At 46.5% G+C, this 24,622-nt stretch overlaps 1 protein-coding gene across 1 annotated transcript in view; it reads left to right on the top strand.

The window, feature by feature from the left end:
* Positions 1 to 5,797, top strand: part of LOC138824966 (polypeptide N-acetylgalactosaminyltransferase 10) — a 251,441-nt gene extending 245,644 nt beyond the window's left edge. The window contains exons 11-12 of the mRNA XM_070019359.1: positions 838 to 987; positions 1,697 to 5,797. Coding sequence (XP_069875460.1) covers positions 838 to 987; positions 1,697 to 1,855 — 309 coding nt within the window. The 3' untranslated portion in view covers positions 1,856 to 5,797. The remainder of the gene's footprint in view (positions 1 to 837; positions 988 to 1,696) is intronic.
* Positions 5,798 to 24,622: the final 18,825 nt, after the last annotated feature.

Genomic DNA, 24,622 nt, shown 5'->3' with positions numbered 1-24,622 from the left:
GTGACTCATTGGAGGGAAGAGTCTCACGGACTTTCCTGCCTGAGCTGGCTTAGCACTGTGATCTTCAGATCCCAGTCTCCTGAGTATCTAGAATGACAGGCGTGAGCCACTACCAGTGCCTGGCTGCCTCTCCTTTCTTAAGAACGGGTCCCAGGATTGGCACACACATAAAAAAGATACAATGGGGGCTGGGAATGTGGCTCAGTGGTAGAGTGCTTGCCTTGCATGCATGAGGCCCTGGGTTCGATTCCTCAGCACCACATAAGCAGAAAAAAAAAGCTGGAAGTGGCGCTGTGGCTCAAGTGGTAGAGCGCTAGCCTTGAGCTGAAGAGCTGAGGGACAGTGCCCAGGCCCAGAGTTCAGGACCCATGACCAGACCAAAGAAAAAGATACAACAGGCACTTTGAATGTGTGCAATCTCTTTTTTTTTTTTTTTCCAGTTAGTCTTCAATAAAGCTGATGGAGAGAAAATAAAAGCTTAGCAATTGAAAGCAACATATGGCCAAGTTAAGATCCTCATTCAGTTATTTAATGTGACTAAAGTTTGTGTGTGTGTGTGCACGTGCGTCTGTGTGCACATGTATGTGTGCCCCTGTACCCTGGACTTAGGGCCTTGTACTTTTTCTTAGCTGGCCGTCTACCTCTTGAGCCACAGCTCTACTTCTTGCTTTTCAGTGATCAATTAGAGATAAGAGTCTTGTGGACTTTCTTGTCGAGACTGGCTTTGAACCAGGATCCTCAGACCTGAGGTTCCTGAGTTGGATGACAGATGTGAACTGCCAGCACTCAGCTAATTTTTTTCGTTTTACTGATCCTATCCTTAACTCTACGTGGCAGGTTTTCACCTTCACCTGGAGAGAGGACATCCGGCCTGGAGACCCTCAGCACACCAAGAAGTTCTGCTTCGATGCCATCTCCCACACCAGCCCCGTCACCCTCTATGACTGCCACAGCCTTAAGGGCAACCAGCTGTGGAGATACCGGGAGGTAAGAGAAGATGTCCGGCAGCAGGGAGCCTGCAGGGCCAGGGGTGCTGGTCAGCAGCGGCCACCCCGCGGCTTCTCCCCCTCAGCCGGCTCACACACTCATCAGTGCATTTGGGCCACAAACCTGCTAGGTCTGATTTTGTAGCCATTCAAGAGAGACCAGAGCCCAGGCAGAAGTGGCTCCTGCCCGAACCGCTAGCTGCTTAGGAGGCTAAGACCCCCGGATCGTGGTTCAAAGCCAGCTTGATCAAGGAAGCTAAGGCGCAGCGCCCAGTCCCTGAGTTCAAGCTTCAGCACCAGCGCAGAAAGGGGAGGGTGGGCAGCGATCCAGATGTCAGCGGAGGGAAATAGGGAGGAAAGGAGAGAGAGAGAGAAACAGAGGCAGAGCAGGATACAGATCTGAGTTCACGCAGGGATTGGGGGGGAAGGGGAGCAGGCGGTGTCAGGGATCCAGATTTGAATTCAAGCCCCAGTCCTGGCTTGGGGGGGGGGGGGCGAGGAAGGAAGGGGGCGGGGGTCTTGATTAGTATGTGGAATCAAAAACTCTTAGACACTAGTGGCGAAAGCCTTTGAAAGCTCTTGGAATTTGAGAGAGGCAGATGGTGTGGAGGGCAGAGTTCGGGAATGCGGAGCTAGAGAATCAGCAGCCTGCTCGGCGTCCCCCTGCGCGCGCGTCCCCCTCCCTGCAGTGCGGATCCCTTGTCTCATAGGATCAGACCTTGTTCCACCCAGTGAGCGGCAGCTGCGTGGACTGCAGCGAAAGCGACCACCGAATCTTCATGAACATCTGCAACCCCTCCTCCCTCACCCAGCAGTGGCTGTTCGAACACACCAACGCCACCATATTGGAAAAGTTCAACAGAAACTGAGTCTCGCTGTTTCCCTGGCACAGCTGATCCAGGCCACCCAGCCCACAGGAAGGGCAGGCTGTCGGCAGGCACGGTGGGCTGAAAGGCGCTGGCCAGATTGTTCAGAACAGAGGGGCCCTTGAGGCTGGAGCAGGGGGATCTGCCAGGCCTTATTAGAGGGAGGGTAGAAAGCAGACCCCTTACACACACACACACACACACACACACACACATACACACACACACACACACACACAGCCTGTTTTCATCCTTGCTGGTATTGAAGTAAAGCTAAGGCGAGGGGCCTTTCAGCTTTGTCACATGTCCCCCCTGGACAGTTCCCCAAAAGGGAGCTCTCTGGCAACCTCAAATCTGAAATGGTGCCCCAGTTTGTTGCTGGGGGGCAGCTTGAGTCCCAGTGACACCCAGCTACAGGAGCAAGGGTATGAATTCTCGAGTCCTGGGGCCGAGTCACTGCCATTACCAGTCTGCTTCCGTTCTCTGTCTCAGCCCAGTGACCCCATCAGAAGCACCCCTGAAACCTTCAGACCCCTCAGTCCTGAACACTGGCCAGCTGCCACGGGTGGGGTGAGAAGAGGACTCCAAATGTTCCTCCACAGCCATCCACCTGTGAAATGTCTTCGTCTGGCTCTGTGGGTATTTGAAATGCCTGTTTCTGTGCTCTCTGGACACAAGGTCATGCCAGCCACCAGCTTTTGGGTGGGGGAGAGGCGCATTCAGATGGCCCTGGACCTAGATCTCCAAAGTAGCCATGCTGACAGGATTTCTCCATCCATTCTTCCATATCTCCCTCTCCCTTCCCCCCCACCTTCTCTCTTTATTTCTCTGTCTCAACAGAGAAACAGGGGTGCTGCGAGACCCTCGCCTCCCAGACTGGAGAATTCCAGGATACTGTGAGCGACACCTAGCCTTCCAACCATAGTACAATCTCTAGTTCTCACACAACTGTAGATCTCCTGAACAGCCCTTACGATTCTATGGCCACTAGAATGTTCCAGAAGATTCTGGTATTCTGATATCCAATTGTGGATGTCTAAAATGTGAAATGCAGGTAGAATAGTCAGGCAGGCTGCGCCCCACCCCACCCCCAGCCTGAAATTCAAGGTTGGAGGAATGAGAAGGGGGGAAGGGACCTCTGTCTGCCAGTTCATGCCAGGAGATCTGGTCAGATGCTCAGCAGAAGCCTCCTCCCTCCCCCCTGCCATCAACATGGCAGCTGCAATGGACATTTGCAAGGAAGAAGCTAATGTCTCATGGCCAAATCTACATCCAGCTCTATGCCAGCCCATGTTTCTCTTTTGCCATGGCTCCCAGCAGGTTCCCAGACGAATAGGTAGAATTCTTAAAACCAACTTTGCTACATGTTAATTGGCAAATGGAAATCCTGCCCACCACCAAGTATCTACCAGCTAGCCTGGTAGATGCTTAACATCAGTATTCTGATTGATGTCAGGTCTCAGCAACCAAGACAGAATTCTAGGAGTAGAGTTGTGAGTAGGCTTTTGAAATGCTGACTGATCTCAAAGCCATCCATATTGGGGGGGGAGGGGAAATCACACACACACACACACACACACACACACACACACACACACACACACACACACACACACACACACACACACACACACACACACACGGTATGCATGCACAGACCATATGGCTGACAAAGGAGCATTTCACTATATCCCTGGGCTAGAGCTGTTCATGCGCCCCCTAGTGTCATCCACAGGAATGACATACATACACAGAAAGGATTGAAAAGATGCCATTCCTTCTAGAATCTGGAATGAGGATTGCCAGTGTGTTAGAACTGGAGGAGTAGAAACATCAGAGAACAATGCACCATTTTTTCCAAGTCAAACTGTGCCTTTAAAAAATGCAAATATACAGCAAAATCCCTAAACTTGAACCATTTCCTAGTGCCTTGCTAGACAGACAGAAAGGGGTGGGTTGGGGGGACAGGAACACTTTTTGGTGGTGTGTGAAGTTCCTGTATGATGAGTCTCTTGTCTGTGTGTGTGTGTGTGTGTGTGTGTGTGTGTGTGTGTGTGTGTGTGTGTGTGTGTGTGTGTGTGTGTGTGTGTGTGTGTGTGTGTGTGTGTTTGCTGGTCCTGGGGCTTGAACTCAGGGTCTGGGTGCTGTCCCTGAGCTTTTTGTTTTGCTCAAGGTTAGCGCTCTACCACTTGAGCCACAGCCCCACTTCTGGCTTTTTTGATGATTGATTTTAGAATCTCATGGACTTTCCTGCCCTAGCTGGCTTTGAACCTGGATCTCCTGAGTAGCTAGGATGACAGGTATGAGCCACTGACTTCTGACTTAAATATCTTTTTTTTTTTTTCAAGTAACAAGAAATTGTTGGGCTAGAGCAAAATCTGAGCCCAGGAAGGGCTTGGTGGCCTGGCAGGCCCAGTCAGCGCAGGAATACCAAGGAAAGATCATCTTGATGAAATGGCGGCCTCAGATGGCCTCTTAGCCCTGAGAAAACACCTTACCTCTTTGGCCCTTTTGGGGGCCATACCTGTAACTCCCATGCCAGCCCCCCAAGTAGAGTGCTTGACCTGTGCCTTGTCATTAGGGTCAAGACCTAGTCAAGGGACTAGGTCCCTGGGTAGCCCTGTTCCTAGAGTCCTTTGCATGCAGGAGAAGCCACAAGCCACCCTAGGCCTTCCTTGTCCCCTTCCTTTGGGTTTTCCTTCCAAGTCTGCTTCACATCCAGACAGGGCTGAGACTCAACAAGCGTGACACGGGGGAATGCAGGCCAGGACTCTGGCTCTGTGCCATCTTGAGCCCTTCAGTTATGATGTCATAGTTGGAAACCATCTGTCATGGATTGAGTATGCCTGGTGAAAACTAAAAAGAAAAGGCCAGGATGTGTGGAGATGTCATCAGCGACTGTAACCCTCTTTTCCTTTAAAGCTTTTCTTTAGGTCACCGAACAATGGGGCGCAGGCATGCTCCGCTAGACCTATGGAGGGCTTCAAAGTTGGGGCGGAGGGGGAAGCCATTCCATCTTCTGCCTCCAGTGGGAATGCAACCTGGAAAAGATCCCACACATGGTCGATTCTTTCTTTTAGGAAGAAATAGCTCAGAGGAAAGTAGGGGGAGGAGTCTATTTGCAGGAGGGTCCCCGGAGCTACTGGGGAGACCCAGAGAAAGTGAACTTGTGAGGGCTATAGTCTCTGGGTCTCCCCAGTACAGCCTGCCTTCCCTCCACACCTCTTCCTGTCTTCTATTTCCTCCTGTCCACCCAGCTCCATTTCTCTCATCTTGGGAGTCCCCGAAGAAGAGCAAAGCACTTTGTCATAGTGGCTGAGAAAGGGGGGGGGGGGCGTCCTTGTGTCCTCAGCCCCTCATTTGCACGGGTGGAGTGACTTGTTAGAAGTCTTGGGACCCATGCATTTATTTTTTAATGTCTTCTGAAGACCAAGAGGAGTGGAAGGACACCGATGTCAACAAGAGGGCAGTGTTATTCTAGACTTCTTGCCGTCAAACAGATGTTCCTGGTGAAAAATCCAGTGAATATTTGCTTTCACCAATGTAATCTAGAGCCGAGGCCCAACTGTGAGCCCTTTAGGTGAGAATGACCTACACATACCAAGTGGCAAGGTCATTTTAAACATCCCCCACCCCAGATGGTGTGGATCTAGCTGTGCCCACCCACAGTGGGGGGTGGGGGAGGGGCAGCATCCTGAAGATCATGGCCCTCCCCCAAGGGGTGTGGAGGGACATGATGGGTGGGAAGCCAGACAGGGATTTCACAGAGAAAACTCAAGATGTCTGCCTGGTATAAAGTCCACCCCATGAAGAAATGACTGACCATTTACAAATTGTGACTGTGATTGTTAAATAAACCTCTAGACTTTTCTCTAAAGAAGGCTCTGGTGTGTTCCTTCACATCAAATGCAAAAAGGGTGAGAAAGATAGCATACTAGCCAGGCACCAGTGGCTCATGCCTGTAATCCTAGCTACTCAAGAGGCTGAGATCTGAGGATCATGGTTCAAAGCCAACCCAGGCAGGAAAGTCCATGAGATTCTTGTTTCCACCAAAAAGTCAGAAATGGAGCTGTTGCTCAAGTGGTAGAGTGCTAGTCTTGAGCCAAAAGGAGAAAGAAAAAAAAAAAAAAAGCTTAGAAACAGTATTCAGGTCCTGAGTTCAAGCCCCAGGTCTGACAGAAAAGATACCGAACTGATATTTTAGAGATTAGGCGAGATCTCTCAGAGCTCTAAGTCAAAGGAGTGTGAACCAAGACGTAGAGGGGGGAAATGAAAAGTTCTAAGTAGAGGGAAGAGGTAGTGTAAAAGCTCTGAAGCAGAAAGGTATTGGAAGAGCACTAAGAAGTAAACTCAAGAGAGTTGGGCAGGACCGCACACACGAGTTCAGAAGGGGCTGGAATATTGCTTAGTGGTAGAGCGCTTGCCTAGCATGCATGAAGCCCCAGGTTTGGTTCCTCAGTACCACATAAACAGAAAAAGCCACAAGTGGCACTGTGGCTCAAGTGGTAAGAGTGCTAGCCTTGAGTAAAAAGAAGCTCAGGGACAGTGCCTTAGGCCCTGAGTTCAAGCCCCGTGATTGGCAAAGGAAAAAAAGTTCAGAAGAGTAGTGACAAAAAGAAATGGATTGAGCTCATTTCTGAAGCAGAACTACAAATACTTGCTTATCAAAACATTTCTTTGCTGTTGGGTATTCATTTTGACTATAGCATGGGGCAGAATGCCCAGCTCTTCAACAACTCAAATTAGGCACCAGTAGCTCCCACCTATAATCCAAGCTACTGGAGAAGTTGAGATCTGAGGATCTTGGTTCAAAGCCAGCCTGGGCAGGAAAGTCTGTGACACTCTTAATCACCGAAAAAGACAGACGTGGACTTGAACTCAGGTCGTAGAGTACTAGCCTTGAGCAAAAGCAGCTCAGGGACTGTGTCCAGGACCTGAGGTCAAGTCCCAGAACTGGCATATACACACAAAAACCCCAGATCTTGTACCAGTCCTATTATGCAGACCTTAATTTATATTAAAATGACCAGTTTTCAATGACATTCCAGTTGTCTCGCCACTTTCACCCAGGGCCCACCAGAGGGCGCTGAAGATCACGGCTAGCGGATTACCAGAAAGCAGTGTGGTCAGTGCTACAGGTTTAAGCTCTAGATTTATATTTTACTTTATGCATTGATTAGCTTTTTTTAAAGTAATTTTACAAAGGGGCTTCAATTCAACGTATCAATTTATGAGTACAATGTGTCATTACCCCCTTCCCTCATTCTCCCCCATTTGCCTCAAACCCATCCATCCTAAAAATGCCCTCGTGTCTCAGAATAATGCCTAGATTCCTTTCTTTGCAGTCAAAAGCAGAGCCCCGAGAGGCCCACACCCAAAGTGACCATGGCCCTCCACCTTCTATATATCCTTGTCCCAGGGCTCCCACACATAATTCTATGCTGTAGCTTTGCAGAAATGGGGAGATGCTGGGGCTTTTTTGTTGTTTTTTCGGGTTTTTTTGTTTTTTGTTTTTTGTTTTTTGTCCATTGCCTGCACTCTGGGCCTGGGCGCTGTCCCTCAGCTCTTCAGCTCAAGGCTAGCACTCTACCACTTGAGCCACAGTGCCACTTCTGGCTTTTTCTGCTTATGTGGTGCTGAGGAATCGAACCCAGGGCCTCATGCATGCAAGGTAAGCACTCTACCACTGAGCCACCTTCCCAGCCCCCGGGATGCTGTTTTGAAAGCCCTTTACCCCTGGGGTCCCCAGCAGAACTCCATGAAATAGACACAACAAATATTAGTTCAGTAAGATAAATTAATATTTATATATATATACTATATATACACTATATCAGACAGGTATAAATATGAAGGTTTTGTTTAAGGATGAGCTGAAACAGGCATTCTCTTCCCTCAGAGCTTACAGTCTAGTTGGGAGAACAAATATGAATCAAACAGCCATCAGATGACTATAGAAGCAGCTTGTCAAATCTCTTTTTTTTTTTTTTCCGTTGCCAGTCCTGGGGCTTGAACTCAGGGTCTGGACACTGGCCCTGAGCTTCTTTTGCTCAAGGCTAGTACTCTATCACTTGAGCCACAGCACCACTTCTGGCTTTTTCTGTTTATGTGGTACTGAGGAATCAAACCTGGAGCTTCATGCATGCTAAGCAAGCACTCTACCACTAAGCCACATTCCCAGCCCTTAAGACTCATCTCCAGTTCCACCAAAAAAGCCAGAAGTGAAGCTGTGGCTCAAGTAGTAGAGTGCTAGCCTTGGGCACAAAAGCTCAGGGACAGTGCTCAGGCCCTGAGTTCAAGCCCTAGTACCAGCGTACAAAAATCCATAAAAAAATAAAAATAAAACAAAGGTATATATAATATATAAAATAAATTGAAGACATTATTATAGAATGTTATGTGATATATTTTATTATAAAATATATATTGTATTATGATTTATTATTGGGGCTGGGAAGGTGGCTCAGTAGTAGAGCACTTGCCTTGCATGCATGAAGCCCTGGGTTCAATTCCTCAGCACCACATAAGCAAAAAGAAAAAAACCGGAAGTGGTTCTGTGGCTCAAGTGGTAGAGCGCTAACCTTGAGCTAAAGAGCTGAGGGACAGCGCCCAGGCCCAGAGTTCAGGCCCCACAACCAGACCCCCTTTCCCACCCCTCCCCCCCAAAAAAAAGATTTATTATAGCCAGGTATCAGTGGCTCATCCCTGTGATCCTAGCTACTCAGGAGGCCGAGTTCTAAGAATCATGGTTTGAAACCAGCCTGGGAGGAGGAAGAAAAGTCTGTGAGACTTTTGTCTCCAATTAACCACCAAAAATCTGGAGATGGAGCTGTAGCTCAAGTGATAGCATGCCAGCCTTGAGTGAAAAAGCTAATGGACAGTGCCCAGTCCCTGAGACCATGAGCTCCATCTCCAGCTGTACGCATGCGTGTGGGCACACACACGCACACATACACATACACGTAAATTAATTCTGCTGTGCATAAATGAATTAAAGTTTTCATAAAAGAAATAAGTTGGCAGAACCAATTTTAAAAATAATCCAACTATAGCTGTCTACGAAAGACTTTAGATTCAAATACATAAGTTGAAAATTAACAAGTGGAAAAAGACACTTCCATATGAACTGTAATTCAGAACTGCAATTGCCTTTGTTTCGAAATAAAAGATGAAGTGTGTCTGTCGGGCTGAAATCCTGACTTCAAGCCCCAAAAGTAATGTGAAAACAACTATTAAAATCTATAAGATGCAACAAAAGCAGTGCTCAGGAAAACCCATCACCGCAAATTTCAAAAAGATTTCATCAATAACCCAACCATCTGCCTTAAGAAACTAGAAGCAAAGTTGGGTGTGGTAGAGCATGCCTGTAATTCCAGAACTAACAAGTCTGCAGTAGAAAGATCACAAGTTCCAGACCATCTGGATGAGGTATGAAAAAGTATTAAAGATGGAGAGAGAAGAGCAAGGCAGAGAGGGAGACAGCAGGAGCGAGAGACGGGACAGATGGAGACAGAAAAGGAGGGAGAGGGAATAAAAGCAGAAAAAAGCAAACTAAAAACCAAAGCGAACAATATTAGAGCAGAAATCACTAGTTAGGCAAAATAGAAAAGAAACAAGGAAACCAAGAATTTGCAGTTTGAAAAGAACACCAACGGACCATAGACCAAGGAAACACTAGCCCCGTGCTGGTGGCTCACGCCTGTCATCATAGCTACTTAGGAGGCTGAGATCTGAGGGTCATGGTTCAAAGTCAGCCTAGTTGGGAAATTCCACGAGACTCTTCATTGACAATTAACTACCAAAAAGCAGGAAGTAGAGCTGTGGCTCTAGTGGTATAGTATCAGCCTTGAGCAAAATAAAAAGCTCAGGGCCAAGGCCCAGACCTTGTTCCAACCACAAGATAGATAGGTACTAAGATAGGTAGGTAGATAGACAGACAGACAGACAGACAGACAGACAGACAGACAGACAGATAGATAGATAGAAAGACAGATAAGTTTTATGGTATGTAAACTTTATCACAATATGTTTCAATATATGACTCAGCTCCAATCCAGTGTAGTTGTAGGTTAAGAGAAATTAATCTGGGCTGGGAAGGTGGCTCAGTGGTAGAGCGCTTTGCCTTGCATGCCTGAGACTCTGGGTTCGATTCCTTAGCACCACATAAGCAAAAAGAAAAAAAGCCGGAAGTGGTGCTGTGGCTCAAGTGGTAGAGCACTAGCCTTGAGCTGAAGAGCTGAAGGACAGTGCCCAGGCCCAGAGTTCAGGCCCTACGACCAGACCTCCTCACCCCCCCCCCCAAAAAAAAAGATAATCTGTCTGTCATTAAAAGGCCAGTGTTGGGCTGGGAATGTGGCTTAGTGGTAGTAGAGTGCCTGCCTGGCATTCACGAAGCCATGGGTTCGATTCCTCAGTACCACATAAACAGAAAAAGCAGGAAGTGGTACTGTGACTCAAGTGGTAAGAGTGCTAACCGTGAGCACAGAGAGGCTCAGGGACAGAGCCCAGGCCCCGAGTTCAAGCCCCAGAACTGGCAAAAATAAAGGGCAAGTGCTTAGGGTTCTCAGGGTAAGTCTGGCTCCTTCATTATCAATATAGAATTTCATTATAGGCAAGTGTTAACACTTTATCTTATACTCTTAGTTTTGTTTATTGGAAACTGTAAGGTCTGCACAGGGACACCTCCCTACCTCTTGGCTAAGTTTCTGTCCAGTATCTGTTACCTTAGGTAACTGGCAGACCTGGAAGCAGTCACCTTCCCCTCCTGCTAGGTCACAGCCACCTCTGGTCACATGCCTCCTATCTGACCTTAGGAGGGTCCCAGACCCTGAGGTCACATCCGGATCCAGTGTGGCTACACCTTTCCCCCACCTGGCCACACCTCTTCCTGTCCCTGGCCTAGATAAGTCCTGGCCCAGCTGTGGGTCGCCCGCTTTCCTTTTCAGCCATACCTCACCATGCACGGCAGGGGCAGCAGTTTGGTAAATGAACTTTTCCTGCCTGAATAGCGTGTGGCGTTCTCTTCATTGGCTACCTAATGAAACCTACCTATTTAATATACCTTACAGAAACTTTTTTTTTTTTAATTCAAGGCTAGTGCTCTACCACTTAAAGCCACAGCTGTACTTCCAGTTTTCAGGTGGTTTAAGTGGAGGTAAGAGTCTCACAGACCTTCCTGCCCTCCTCCTCCTCCGCTGGCTTCAAATCAGGATCCTCAGATCTCAGCCTCCTGACTAGCTAGGATTACAGGCGTGAGCCACTAGCACCCAGCTTAGCCACAAATTTTATGTGGCCAAATATAAAGATATTTTCTCCCAGAACATTTGTTTTCCATTTGACAAATGATTGGTTTGGGTTTGGGTTTTATTTCCAGAGACAGCCTCTCATTAGGCAAACCAGGCTGGCTTTGAACTTGTTATCTTCCTGCATCAACTTCCCAAGTGCTGGAATTCCAGGCATGCACTACCACACCTGAATGTTTGAAATAGAGAAAATCTTTTTAACTAACCATAGATAAGATAACATTTCCAACATTGTTTTCTCAGAAGTTTATCATTGTCTCCTTCAAAAGATTAAATGCTCTCAAGGGGGGGGGGGGGGAGTGGAGGGGAAGGAAGGGGAGATGGAGGATCTTTAGCCTAGGCAAAAACCCTGAGTAGGGAACAGATCCTGGAACAGAGGAGAGGCTGGCCAGCACTGAGTAGGGAGAAAGGGGAAAGAAAAGGCATTATGAGGGCCTTGGGAAGCCCTATTTGAGTCTCTAACCCTTATTCTAAGAGCAACAGGAACGTTTGGGCTTTCAACCTGGATCTAAAGGAATTCCAGATGTGCCCTCACCTACATCTGGAGTTAGGAAATGTTCAGGAGATGGACACACTATAGACTTAGAAGTCTCCAGAATAGGAGGACAGCTGGTTCTCAGATGCTTTTTTAGTTTTGTTTCTGTTGGTAGTGGGGCTTGAACTCAGGGGCTTGCCCCTGAGCTTTTGTGCTCAGGCTAGTGCTCTACCACTTTGAGCCACAGCGCCACTTCCAGTTTCCTTATGGACTTTCCTGTGGAGGCTTTGAACCACAATCCTCAGATCTCAGCCTCCTAAATAGCTAGGATTATAGGCATGAGCCCTGAGTTCAAGTCCCACGACTGACAAAAAAAATAGTAATATAGGTTGATGACATCAAATTCATAGTCAACAGCCCTGTAACTCAAGTCCCAGTGAAGCTTACCCAACACCTCCTTTTTGGGAGCACAGGACAGCACTTCTGCACTTTGCTTACAGGGCTGTTTAAAATCACCACCACAGTGTGAACATGAGGCGTCCGCTGTAGGCTTTGGTATTGAAGGTTTAGTCTCCGTAGCTGTTGGAGCATCTTTGAGATTATTCTAAGGAACTTCAGAGGACGGAGCCTAGCTGGAGGAAGTAGATCTCTGGGAATGGCGTTGACAGTTAGAGGAAGCAGGTATCTTGGGGTGGACTTTTAAGGTCATACTTGTCCCCTTTCTTTCCGAACTCTTACTTCCGGTCCACCATGAGGGACGCAGCCTCCTCGTGGATGCTTTTGTCACCATGACGTTCTGATCCAAGAGCCTGGGGCTAAGCTACACACCCAACCCTCTGAAACCAGTAGCAAAATAAATACTTGCTATTTTTATTTAAATATAAAATATAAATTATTTTTAAAATGCTCATTTTAACGTATTCTGTTAAGTATGTTGTCACAGTAATAAGGAAAATAACATACAATCACCATCACCAACAACGACAAGAAAAATCTGACTATACACAAAAAACAACTTCCAGGGACTCACTTACCTGGGCCAAACACAGAACATTTATGTGTAAACCAAAACTTACAGTTTATTTCATGGCCTTTGGAATTCTTCAGTGGCCCGAGGAATCATATACAGTCTGCTATGGAAATTATTTTCAGGGGAAGTTTGGTGATCTGGCATAAAAGAAAAGGAGGTGGGATTTGACCAGTGTATATTGGATATATGTATTAAAGTGGCACACTGAATCTGTGTGTGTATGTGTGTGTGCACGCACACATACACGCTCCATTACTGAGGCTTTAACTCAGGGCTTTGCACTCTCCCTTGGCTTTTTTTACCCAAGGCTGATACTCTACCACTTGAGCCATACCTCCACTTCTAGCATTTTGCTGGTTAACTGGAGATAGTAGTCTCAGATTTCTCTGCTCAGTCTGGCTTCAAACTTCAATCCTCAGTTCCAGCCTCCTGAATAGCTACAATGATAGGAGTGAGCCACCAGTGCCTAGCTTGAATCTTGTTTAGAAGGAAAGAAATGGAAAACTGCAAGGACTAAGAGATCAAATGTTCCTCCATGACACACCCCCTACTTGCATGCATAATTCAATTATAAAAGGTCCAAAGTATAAAACTCAAATGATAAATTTGTTCTGTAAACAGAATTTGTGTACCTTGAACAGTGAGAGGTAAAATTATTTTATATTTCTAGGTATACCTACTTTTTTAGACACTTTTTTTTTTGCTGGTGGGGGCTTGAACTCAGGGCCTGGGCTCTCTCCCTGACCTTTTCAGTGTTCAAGGCTAGCGCTCTACCACTTGAGCCACAACGCCACTTCCAGCTTTTTCTGAGTAGTTTATTGGAGATAAGTGTCCCACAGACTTTCCTTCCTGGGCTTGGCTTCAAAACAATCCTCAGATTTCACTCAGCCCCCTGAATAGCTGGGATTATAGGTGTGAGCCACTGGCATCCAGTCCTATTTCAATTTTTTAAAAAGGCTTGGCACTGGTGGCTCATATAGTTAAAATTAGCTACTCAGGAGGCTGAGATCTGAGGATCATTGTTTGAAGCCAGACTGGGCAGGAAAGTCTATGAGTCTCTTTTCTACAATTAAACACCCAAAACCAAGAAGTACAGCTGTGGCCCAAGTGGTAGAGCACCAACCTAGAGTAAAAATATCTAAGGGACAGCACTCGGGCCTTGAGTTCAAGCCCCAGTACTGGCTGAAAAAAGGGGGGAAAATAATGGCTTAAGAACATCTAGTGATTGAATTTTTTAAGAATATCCAATGAGGCCGGGCGCTGGTGGCTCACGCCTGTAATCCTAGCTACTCAGGAGGCTGAGATCTGAGGATCGCGGTTCAAAGCCAGCCCGGGCAGGAGAGACTGTGAGACTCCTATCTCCAATAAACCACCAGAAAACCGGAAGTGGCGCTGTAGCTCAAGTGGTAGAGCGCTCGCCTTGAGCTGAAGAGCTGAGGGACAGCGCCCAGGCCCAGAGTTCAAGCCCCACGGCCGACAAAAAAAAAAAAAAAAAAAAAAAAAAAAAAAGAATATCCAATGATTAAATTTTTATTCCTTTCAACAAATCTAGTGACTTCTGACTTCATTTCAGAAGAGTTGAGACAGTCTCCTTTTAAGATAACATTAAGATATATAATTTAACCTTGTACCAGTCACCCATTTAAAATGTACCATTCGACATTGTTTATAGCTTCACAAGGTTGTACTATCTTATACCTTACCTTTTTTTTTTTTTTCCCCAGTCCTGGGGCTTGAACTCAGGGCCTGGACACTGTCCCTGAGCTTTTGTGATCAAAGCTAGTGTTTTACAACTTGAGCCACAGCGCCACTTCTGGCTGTATGTGTGGTGTGTGTGTGTGCATGTGTGGCGTGTGTGCGTGCGTGCGTGCGTGCGTGCGTGCGTGCGTGTGTGTGTGTGTGTGTGTGTGTGTGTACGGTTAATTGGAGTTAAGAATACCACAGACTTTCCTGCCTGGGCTCACTGTGAATCTCGATCCTAAGATCTTAGCCTCCTGAGTAGCTAGGATTACAAGCAAGAGCCACCATGCCCGGCTTAATACCTGAACATTTTTATTCCTTCAAAAGAAACTCAGTGCCTGTTAACAGTCCCTCCCTTCATCATCCCTCCTCTCCGGTTAGCCCCTCAGCACTAACCCGCTCTGGCTCTGCCTTTCCTGGTCATCCTCTGAAAGTGAAATCATACCCTAGCACCAGCTGCTTTTGTTTATAGAGTAGTATTTCCAAGGTTTAGCCACATTTCAGTCAGTACTCTATTACTTTTCATTGATAACTAATACTCATTCCATGGTCTGATCACCTGGGCATATCAGTTAATGGACATCCAGATTATTCTACCATTTGTCTATAAGTAATGCTGTTGATAAAATTCACAGAAAAGAATATCTGAGGCTGGAAGGCTTCATTTCTTTTGGGTAGATACCTAAGAGTGGAATTTCAAATTCATGGTTAACATTTTAAGGAACAAACTGTTTTTCAAAGTGGAGTCACCAAGCTGGGTGTGATGGTCGGACCACACCTGTAATGCCAGCACATTAGAGGCTGAAGCAGGAAGGTTGAAAGGTCGAGGCCAGCCAGGTCTCCTTGGCCCTGTCTCAAAACAAAACAAAACAAAACAAAAAACCTAAGAAACTAAAAATGGCTTGTTTTGCATTTCTACCTGTAATAGATATAGTTTCAGAGTCTCAATACATTATCTATAGAGCTCCAGTCACTGTGAAGTGGTTTGTATTGGATTGGATTTGCATTGACCTGATAATTAGTGACCATACAAATCTTTTCATTGGATGATTTGCTATTTGCTTATCTAAATATTTGCATATTCTACTTTTTTTTTGTCAGCTGTGGGGCTTGAACTTAGGGCCTGGGCACTGTTCCTGAGCTCTTGCACTCAAGGTTAGCACTTTACCACTTTGAGCCACTCCTTAATTCCAGTTTTCTGGTGATTCACTGACAATAAGAGTCTCGTGGATGTTCCTGCCCAAGCTGGCTTCAAACTTCGATCCTCAGATCTCAGACTCTCGAGTAGCTAGGATGACAGGCTCAAATGTATACATATTCTAATGGGCTGTCTCCTTGTTATTGAATGGTGAAGCCTCTTTACATATGATGGTTCCACTCTGACTTAACAATGCTCTGAAACAAATATACATTCAATGGAAAGCACTGAAGTGTGGTCTTTTTCTATGACTACATACTCTCTCTTTCCATGTTGGGCAGGAACAGTGAGCCCCAACTCCATCAGTCATTCAGTGTGAACAACCAACAGAGCACAGTATTCTAGGTTGCTGTGATGATCAGTTGGTCAGGTATATTCAATATTTTCCCATTCTACCATATTTCAACTTGCTGGGTGCCAGTGGCACACACCTGTAATCCTAGCTAATCAGGAGTCTGAGATGAGAGGATCAAGGTGTGAAGCCAGGCCTGGTGGGAAATGCTGTCAGATTGTTATCCCCAATTAACCCCCACAAAGGCCAGAAGTAGCATTGTAGTTCAAGTGCTAGAGCACTAGCCTTGAGCAAAATGAAGCTCAGGGATAGCACCCAGGCCATGAGTTCAAGGCCCTGGTCCAGCACCCAAATATATATATATATATATAATTATTTTCAACTTACGATGGGTTTATTGGGACATATCCCCTCCTTAATTCAAGCAGCATCTGTGTTCTGAATCCAAGTCCCTTATCAGATACATGATTTGCAAATGTTCCATTCTATGAGGTATCTACATACTTTTTTGTCACTGTGATTTCTTTTCACACTTTGTAATCAGTACAAGCTGGGTGTAGTGACACATGCTTATAATCACAACACCTGGGAAGCTAAGACAGGATGATCATGAGTTCTAGGCCGGCCTGCCCTACAGAGTAAGAATCTGACTCAGTCAGACACTGGTATCTTGTGCCTGTACTCCTATCTACTCAGGAGGTTGAGATCTGAGTATCACAGTTTGATACCAGTCTGGGCAGGAAAGTCCATGAGATTTTTTTTGTCAGCTGTGGTATTTGAACCCTGGGCCTGGGTAATGTCCCTCAGTTCTTCAGATCAAGGCTAGTGCTCTACCACTTGCGCCACAGCGCCACTTCCGGTTTTCTAAGTGGTTTTTTTTGGAGATAAGAGTCTCACAAATTTTCCTGCCCAGGCTGGCTTTGAACCCTGATTCTCAGATCTCAGCCTCCTGAGTAGCTAGGATTACAGACGTCAGCCACCAGCACCGGCTTCCATGAGATTCTTATCTCCAAATAAGCACCAAAAAAAGCTGGAAGCAGAGCTGCCAATCAAATGGTGGAGCACTCAAAAGCTAAGGGACAGTGCTCAGGCCCTGAGTTCAAACCCCAGGACACACACACACACACACACACACACTTGGCTTAATGCAACTGTACTGGGGGATGTGGGGAGGGTGGATATCTAAGATAAGGACTGGATGCTGCTGTCTGGGATTCAAAGGAGTCTCGGCTGGGGTTGGATAGACCAGAGAATTGGCTATGAAAAAGAATATCAGAATTTCTCAGCCACCAGTGGCTCATGCCAGTAACCTAGCTACTCAGGAGGCTGAGATCAGAAGATCATGGTTCAAAGCCAGCCTGAGCAGGGAGGTCTATGAGACTTTTTTTTTTTTTGGGGGGGGGTCGGTCATGGACCTTGAACTCTGGGCCTGGGCGCTGTCCTTCAGCTCTTCAGCACAAAGCAAGCGCTCTACCACTTGAGCCACTGTGCCACTCCTGTTTTTCTGGTGGTTTATTAGAGATAAGAGTTTCACAGACTTTATAGGCCTGAGCCACCAGTGCCCGGCTCTATGAGACTCTTATCTCCAATTAACCACCAGAAAACTGGACTCGGAGTCGTGACTCAAAATAGTAGAGCACTAACCTTGAGAGAAAAAGCTTGGGACAGTGCCTAGGCCCTGAGTTCAAGTCCCATGACTGGCAAAAAATAAAAATGATCTGAGTATTGCCTCAGGCTGTCCATTTGAAAACCCAGCTTCCCCTTAAGGCTTTCAGTTCAACTTATAAATCTTGTTATTTAATTGTTAAATCTTGTAACTTTTCATATAAAGATGAGAACAATAATTTTCACTTATTCCTTGATTCCAGCTGAATTGTTACATTGGGTACATTTAATCCCCCTTAAACATTTCGTGGACTTATGGCCTTAATCAGACTTCCTCGAGACATTTCAAAGTACAAGTAGAAATTTAATATGCTCGATTTTTCTCCAACATTTTAAAGGCCCAACAGGGTAGACTATAAATCTAAAAAGCAAAATCTTTCTAAGCACTTAAGCAACTGTTGTGAATTAATGACCCAAACTTAATAATGTAGCAAATTAGATTCTCTTGACCACTTCAAGAACCTTAAATTCAGGCTTCTGAGGCCCAAACTCTTTCCACAAAGATTTTATTTAGTAGTCTTAGATGGCAGAGGGGGACAAAATTGACTTTTAAAAAACAAATTTGCCTAGGTAAGTATGATATAGTCTGACTACAGGAGTGTGTGTGTGTGTGTGTGTGTGTGTGTGTGTGTGTGTGTGTGTGTGTGTGTGTGTGTGTGTGTGTGTGTGTGTGTGTGTGTGTGTGTGTGTGTGTGTGTGTGTGTGTGTGTGTGCGCACCAGTACTGGGTATTGTGCTCTTGCTTAGCTTTGCTTGCTCAAGGCTGGCTTCGCTTCCTTCCTTGCTTCCTTGCTTCCTTGCTTCCTTGCTTCCTTCCTTCCTTCCTTCCTTCCTTTCTCTTTTTTTGTTCCATGGGGCTTGAACTCTGGGCCAGGATGCTGTCCCTCAGCTCTTCAGTTCAAGGCGAGCTCTCTTTCACTTGGTTTTCTGGTGGTTTATTGGAGATAAGAGTGTCACAGACTTTTCTGCGTTTGAACTGTGATCCTCAGATCTCGGGTCTCCTGAGTACCTAGGATTACTGGCATCAGACACTAGTGCCTGGCTAGGCTGGTACTTCTACCACTTGAGCCACACTTCTACTTCTAGCTTTTTGCTGGTACAGTGAAGATAAGAGTTTCTCAGACTTTTCTTCCCTGGCTGCTTTGAGCCACACCTTTAGATCTCAGTCTCCTTAGTAGCTAGGGTTATAGCTGTGAGCCACCAGCAGACAGGTTGTTTTTGTGTTGTTTTTTGTTGTTTTGTTTTAATGCCAGTTCTGAGTATTGAACTCAGGGCCTGGGCACTTGCATGTGGAATATGATATGCATGCATCTGTTTTTCTGTTTTTAACTATGTATAAGAAACATACCATGGGCTGGGAAGGTAGCTCAGCGGTAGAGTGCATGCCTTGCAAGCATGAGGCCCTGGGTTCGATTCCTCAGCACCACATAAACAGAAAAGGCCGGAAGTGGCGCTGTGGCTCCAGTGGTAGAGCACTAGCCTTGAGCTGAAGAGCTGAGGGACAGCGCCCAGACCCAGAGTTCAGGCCCCATGACTGGCTGGGGGGGGGGGGGGGGGGGGGAAACATCCCAGAGGCTGGGAAGGTGGCTCAGTGGTAGAGTGCTTGCCTTGTATGCATGAGGCTCTGGGTTTGAGTCGGCAGCACCACATAAGCAGAAAAAAAAAAGCTGGAAGTAGCACCATGGCTCAAATGGTAGAGCGCTAGCCTTGAGCTGAAGAGCTGAGGGACAGCACCCAGGCCCAGAGTTCAGCCCCATGACCAGCAAAAAAAAAAAGAAAGAAAGAAAGAAAGAAACATACCAGCTAGATGCCAGTGCCCCACACCTGTAATCTTAGCTACTCAGGAGGGTGAGATCTGAGGATCCTAGTTCAAAGCTAGTCGTGGCAGGGAAGTCCATGAAACTTTCTTTTTTGTCTGTTGTAGAGCTTGAGCACAGGGCCTAGACATTGTTCTGAGCTCTTTTGTTCAAGGCTAGCATGCTACCACTTTGAGCCACAGCGCCACTTCCGGCCTTTTCTGTTCATATTGAACAGGCTTCAACATATAAACTGCAGCATATCACACACAAAAAGCACAGGCTGGGAATGTGGCTTAGTGGTAGAGTGCTTGCCTAGCATGAATGAAGCCCTGGGTTCGATTCCTCAATACCGCATAAACAGAAAAAGCAAGAAGTAGTGCTGTGGCTCCAAGTGGTAGAGTGCTACCCCTGAGCAAAAGAAGCTCAGCGACAGTGCCCAGGCCCTGAGTTCAAGCAAAAGTAGCACAAATGAGCCACTTTACCATAGAATCTGCTTAGAAATACTATAAGTGATGTCATCCAATCCCCAGCCCCTGCCCTACCAAGGACTCTGCCCAGCTGTTAGAACACAGTGAATGGCTTTATTCTCAACAAGGAAATCCCCTGGGGATCCTGTCATGCTATCACCACCCAGCCTTGAAGTCTGGCAGGTGGCAAAGGTTCTCTTTAATTGACAGGAGGGACACCAAAGAGATTTTAAGGACTGACTACTTAGGACTTTCCAAGGAGCACCGGTTTGAGTTCTCTGCCCATGCTAGCTTCCTGCACGCATATTTAGATGCCGAAGCTCACTGTGGCATTTCCCTTCCCTACCGGAAAATGATGACTTGTAGCATCAACAAGCCAGATGATTCAATCAAGCCCGATTAGATGACTCAATTAAGCTAGCTTTTCTGTCAATGATAATCAAACGCTTGGACCGGAGTGCCGTGAGGATGGCATGTTACTTCAAAGATTTAGATGAGAAAAGCGACTATCAAGCTTCAGCCTAAGGAGATTCTACAGAAAACATTGACTCGGCAGGATCTGCTATTCATTGGAAAACTTCTGCCTTCCAAGCTGAAGGCAGAATTCTGATACTGAGCATGAGCCAACTATGGGTCAGACATGGCTGTTAGAGTATTAACCCCATTTAGCTTCCTGTAACCACCCACCCATTAATCCTTTAAGGTCTCCTGTCCTGTCTGCTCCTCCACAAAGTTGCAGTGCCTATTATAGATCTTCTGATCCATTTGCAGAATGACTATCATGTGAGAAAATTCTGATTTTTTTTCTTGTGGGGGAGGGGCAGTCAGTCACGGGGCTTGAACTCAGGGTCTGGACACTGTCCCTGAGGTTTTTTGTGTTTTTGTGGTTCTGGTAGTGGGGCCTGAACTCTGGGCCTGGGCGCTGTCCCTCAGCTCTTCAGCTCAAGGTTAGCGCTCTACCACTTGAGCCACAGCACCACTTCCAGCTTTTTTCTTTTTGTGGGGCTAAGGAATCGAACCCAGGGCCTCAGGCAATGCAAGACAAGCGCTCTACCACTGAGCCACCTTCCCAGCCCCTCCCTGAGCTTTTGTACTCCAGGCTAACACTCTACCACTTTGAACCACAGCTCCACTTCTGGTTTTCTGGTGGTTCACTAGAGATAAGAATCTCATGGACTGTCCAGCCTGGGGTGGCTCTGAACTATGATCCTCAGATCTCAGCCTCCTAAGTAGCTATGATGACAGGTGTGAGACACCAGCACGCAGCCAGCCTGTCTGCCTGTCTGCCTGCCTTCCTTTCTTCCTTCCTTCCTTCCTTCCTTCCTTTCCTTTCCTTTCCTTTCTCTTATTTTTCTCTTTGCCTCCTTCTCCTTTGCCAAAGTACATTTGTCCCTCTAAAATAACACCTGGTTTGACAGACCCAGAAGTACTCAAGCTTCCATAGTTCTTCTCTGTGGGGAATTTTGAAAGTAGCACAGTCAGATCTCGTGACAAGACTCTGGACATTGTAGGTGTTGAACTAACTGACGCCAGCTGGTGATTCTCTCTGTCTCTTTCTCACTGGGGCTTCTGAACATAAGGGTCTATCCTCTTTTTCATCTTCAATCAACTTTTGGGCCTGCCCAGGTCTATGTGTGAAGAGGGAACATGTGCTAGGGGTCTTCTGTGCTCCGGAAGAGCTTCTGTGTCACCCTATCTCTCACTAGCCCAGGTATGAGCTCTGCCTGTATCACTGTAATCAGGAAGGTCCTCTCCCCTATGCTGGGCCTATGAATTGCTCAGACTTTATGGAATAGCAGCAGCAGGTCAAAGGCACAAAGGAAGGGTCAGGGCTGATCATCCCTGGGTGGAGGCCATCATATTTCCACATGCAATTTTATAACATGAGGATTTCATTATGACCTTTAAGGCGTTGTACAAAGGAGTTGCCATTTAACAAAGCAGTCTATGAATACAATGCATCTGAATCAATGTCACCCCTTTCAACATTCTCACCTCCTCCTCTCTCATCCCCCTCCGAACCACCTCTGCCCTTCTGTCACTCATCTTAATTTTGAAAGATATACACTGAATTAGTGATTGCATTCTCACCCTTTCCTCCTTTTCATTTGTCTACCCCTTTCTCCTTGACCCAACACCACCATTTTCAAGTACCGAATTCCTGGTGGTGATTTTGTTGAGCTCAGACTTTGCCTTTCTAAGGAATTACAGTATTTGACTTCTCCCTTGAATCTACCATATTTCAGTCACATACATCTGCATACACTTGCATAGCACTCAATGTATTTTCTTATCTCAATGTATTTTCTTATCTCAATGTATTTTCTTATAAGTTTATGAGCTAAATCTAGCTTCCACATATAAGGAAAAACATGCATCCTTTGTCTCTCTAGGCCTGACTTAATTTATTTAACATACTATTTCCAAGTCTTTCCATTTCTCTACAAAGGACACAATATCACACTTCCTGATGGCTGAGTAAAATTCCATTTTGTATATATACCATAACATGCATTTTTTTTTCTTTTTCCTTTTTTTGTCAGTCATGGGGCTTGAACTCTGGGTCTAAGCACTGTCCCTCAGTTCTTGAGCTCAAGGCTAGCACTCTACCACTTGAGCCACAATACCACTTCCAGTTTTCTGGTGGTTTATTAGAGATAAAAGTCTCATGGACTTTCCTGCCCAGACTGGCTTTGAACCAATTCTCAGATCTCAGCCTCCTGAGTAGCTAGGATTACAGGTGTGAGCCACTGGCACCTGGTTTATCATGCATTTTCTACTTAACATAAGAAAGTATTAGCCAGGTACTGGTAGATCGTGCCTATAATGCTAGCTACTCAGAAGGCTGAGATCTGAGGATTGCAGTTGGAAGCCAGACCAGTCAAGAAGACTGAAACTCTGATCTCCATCTGGAAGTGTGGTTCAAATGGCAAATCACCAGCCTTGAGCAAAAAAGCTAAGGGACAATGTTCAAGCTCCAAGTTCAAAAGAGATAAACACGCACAAAAGAGACATAGAAAGAATTTTAAAAAAGCATTTTTCCAACTCATCAGTCCTTTTTTAAGTTGATGGTAATTTTACATGTGCTTGTGCATGCACATTCATGGTGAAACTACTTTCAATGTTGACTGTACCTCTTATTTTAAAGATGTTAGGTGTTTCTTTTTGGAACTTTTAGATGTTTTTTATAATCTCACAATAAATACATTGTGCTTTTTCTTTGGCTGTGTTATATGCACCTGTTTTGTTTAGCTGTACATCAAACCCAAGGCCTCCTCTTTGCTAGGCAAGCATTCTTTCACTGAGCTTTACCCTCAGCCTCCAATTGTGCTTAAATTCTCTGGTGGGTCTGTTCCCTAAGATGGCAATATCGAATGTGAAATTAATAAATTAGGCCAGGAATGCCTGTAATCCTAGCTACTGGAGGAGGCTGTGATCTGAGGATCTCAGTTCAAAGTTAGAGTTGGCAGGAAGGTCCAAGACTCTTATCTCCAAACTACCCAAACAAAAGCCGAAATGGAGCTGTGGCTCAAAGTGATCGTGCTTGAGCAAAAAAGCTAGGGGACAGTACCCAGGCCCCTATGTTTAAGTCCCCGTACCAGCACGACAGAGGGGGAGGAGGAGAAGGAGGAAAAAAGAAATTAGTAACTTAACTGGTCCAAATTCACAAGTCCACTAGAAGCCGGATTAACATGACACACTGCAGCCAATTTAAGATCATGAGCAACTGCCTCAGAACTTGAATTTCCTTTTTCCATCAGGATACAAACCGGAACTTCCTCTGCACTTTAGTCTAATGAAATTAAAACATGTGCTTACCTGTTACCTAACACACCTCTCTCCAGGAAACACGACTCACCTCCAAATGCAGCATCCTGAGCTACTTCCATCCATCCTCTCATCCCGCAGCTTCCCAGTTGAGGGGGCTAGAGGCACTAGACTAGAGATCCCCTAAAACTTTCAGGGAGGGTGGGGTGTCACTGGGGCAGGGCACTGTCTCCTCCTGGGTATTCCTGGAGACTTAAAGCAATAAGACTACAATCTGGAGCTCTAGGCAGGGCCTCAAGACCCCACAAGCTCTCCCCACCCGGATATAGATTAGTCCTGGATCCCCTCACCTCCTTCAGCCTTTTCTCCATCTCCTCGGCAAAACTTCCCCGCGGCTCACTCAGCCCACCCTCCATACCTTAATCCAGATTTCTTCGGATTCATTCTCCCAGTGGCGAGATAGGGGACAAGTCCGGGAAGGGGGGGGGGGGGGGGAGGGCGGGGCGGGAAATTCCTTCCTTTCTCTCTCCTTTCCCTTTTCTGTTGAGACAATCCCCAAGTTCACAGTTTGGGGGTTCCGACTACCTCGCAGGACCCCTCCCCCCTTCCATCATCTGCCCCCGCCACCTCTTCACACACATCTCTACCGGGGATTGTCCCTCTGTCTTTCCCACCATGGTGGACGTTCTGTCTGGTTGTCCCTGCCCAGTTTCCCACCGGTCTGGGGGTTTGGGAGGATTCAGGTCGCCCCCTCGGCCCACAGCATCTCCCCAAGGTCCATCTCTTTCAGACGCCCCTCCCCTAAGCCTGTCCTCCCCCCCCAGCCCCCGCCCACGTCTGTGATTCCTTCTGCCCGCAAACGCGATCCTCCGCTTCCAGAGTCTGTCCTTCCGTCCACCCAGGCTCCGGCTCGCCATCCCTCCCCAAGGCCGCGGAGTCCACGGCCCGGCTTCCCCTATCCCGCCCCGGTAACTCTTTCCTCTTCCACTTTCTCTACTTTGAACCCATCCCAGCAGAGTCCAGGAAGTAGCCTGG

The sequence above is a fragment of the Dipodomys merriami genome, unplaced genomic scaffold (genome assembly GCF_024711535.1).
Source record: "Dipodomys merriami isolate MVZ:Mamm:240054 unplaced genomic scaffold, mDipMer1.0.p SCAF_130, whole genome shotgun sequence".
NCBI lineage: Eukaryota > Metazoa > Chordata > Mammalia > Rodentia > Heteromyidae > Dipodomys > Dipodomys merriami.
The sequence above is the reverse complement of the archived record's forward strand: the minus strand, read 5'-3'. Positions and strand labels throughout refer to the sequence as shown.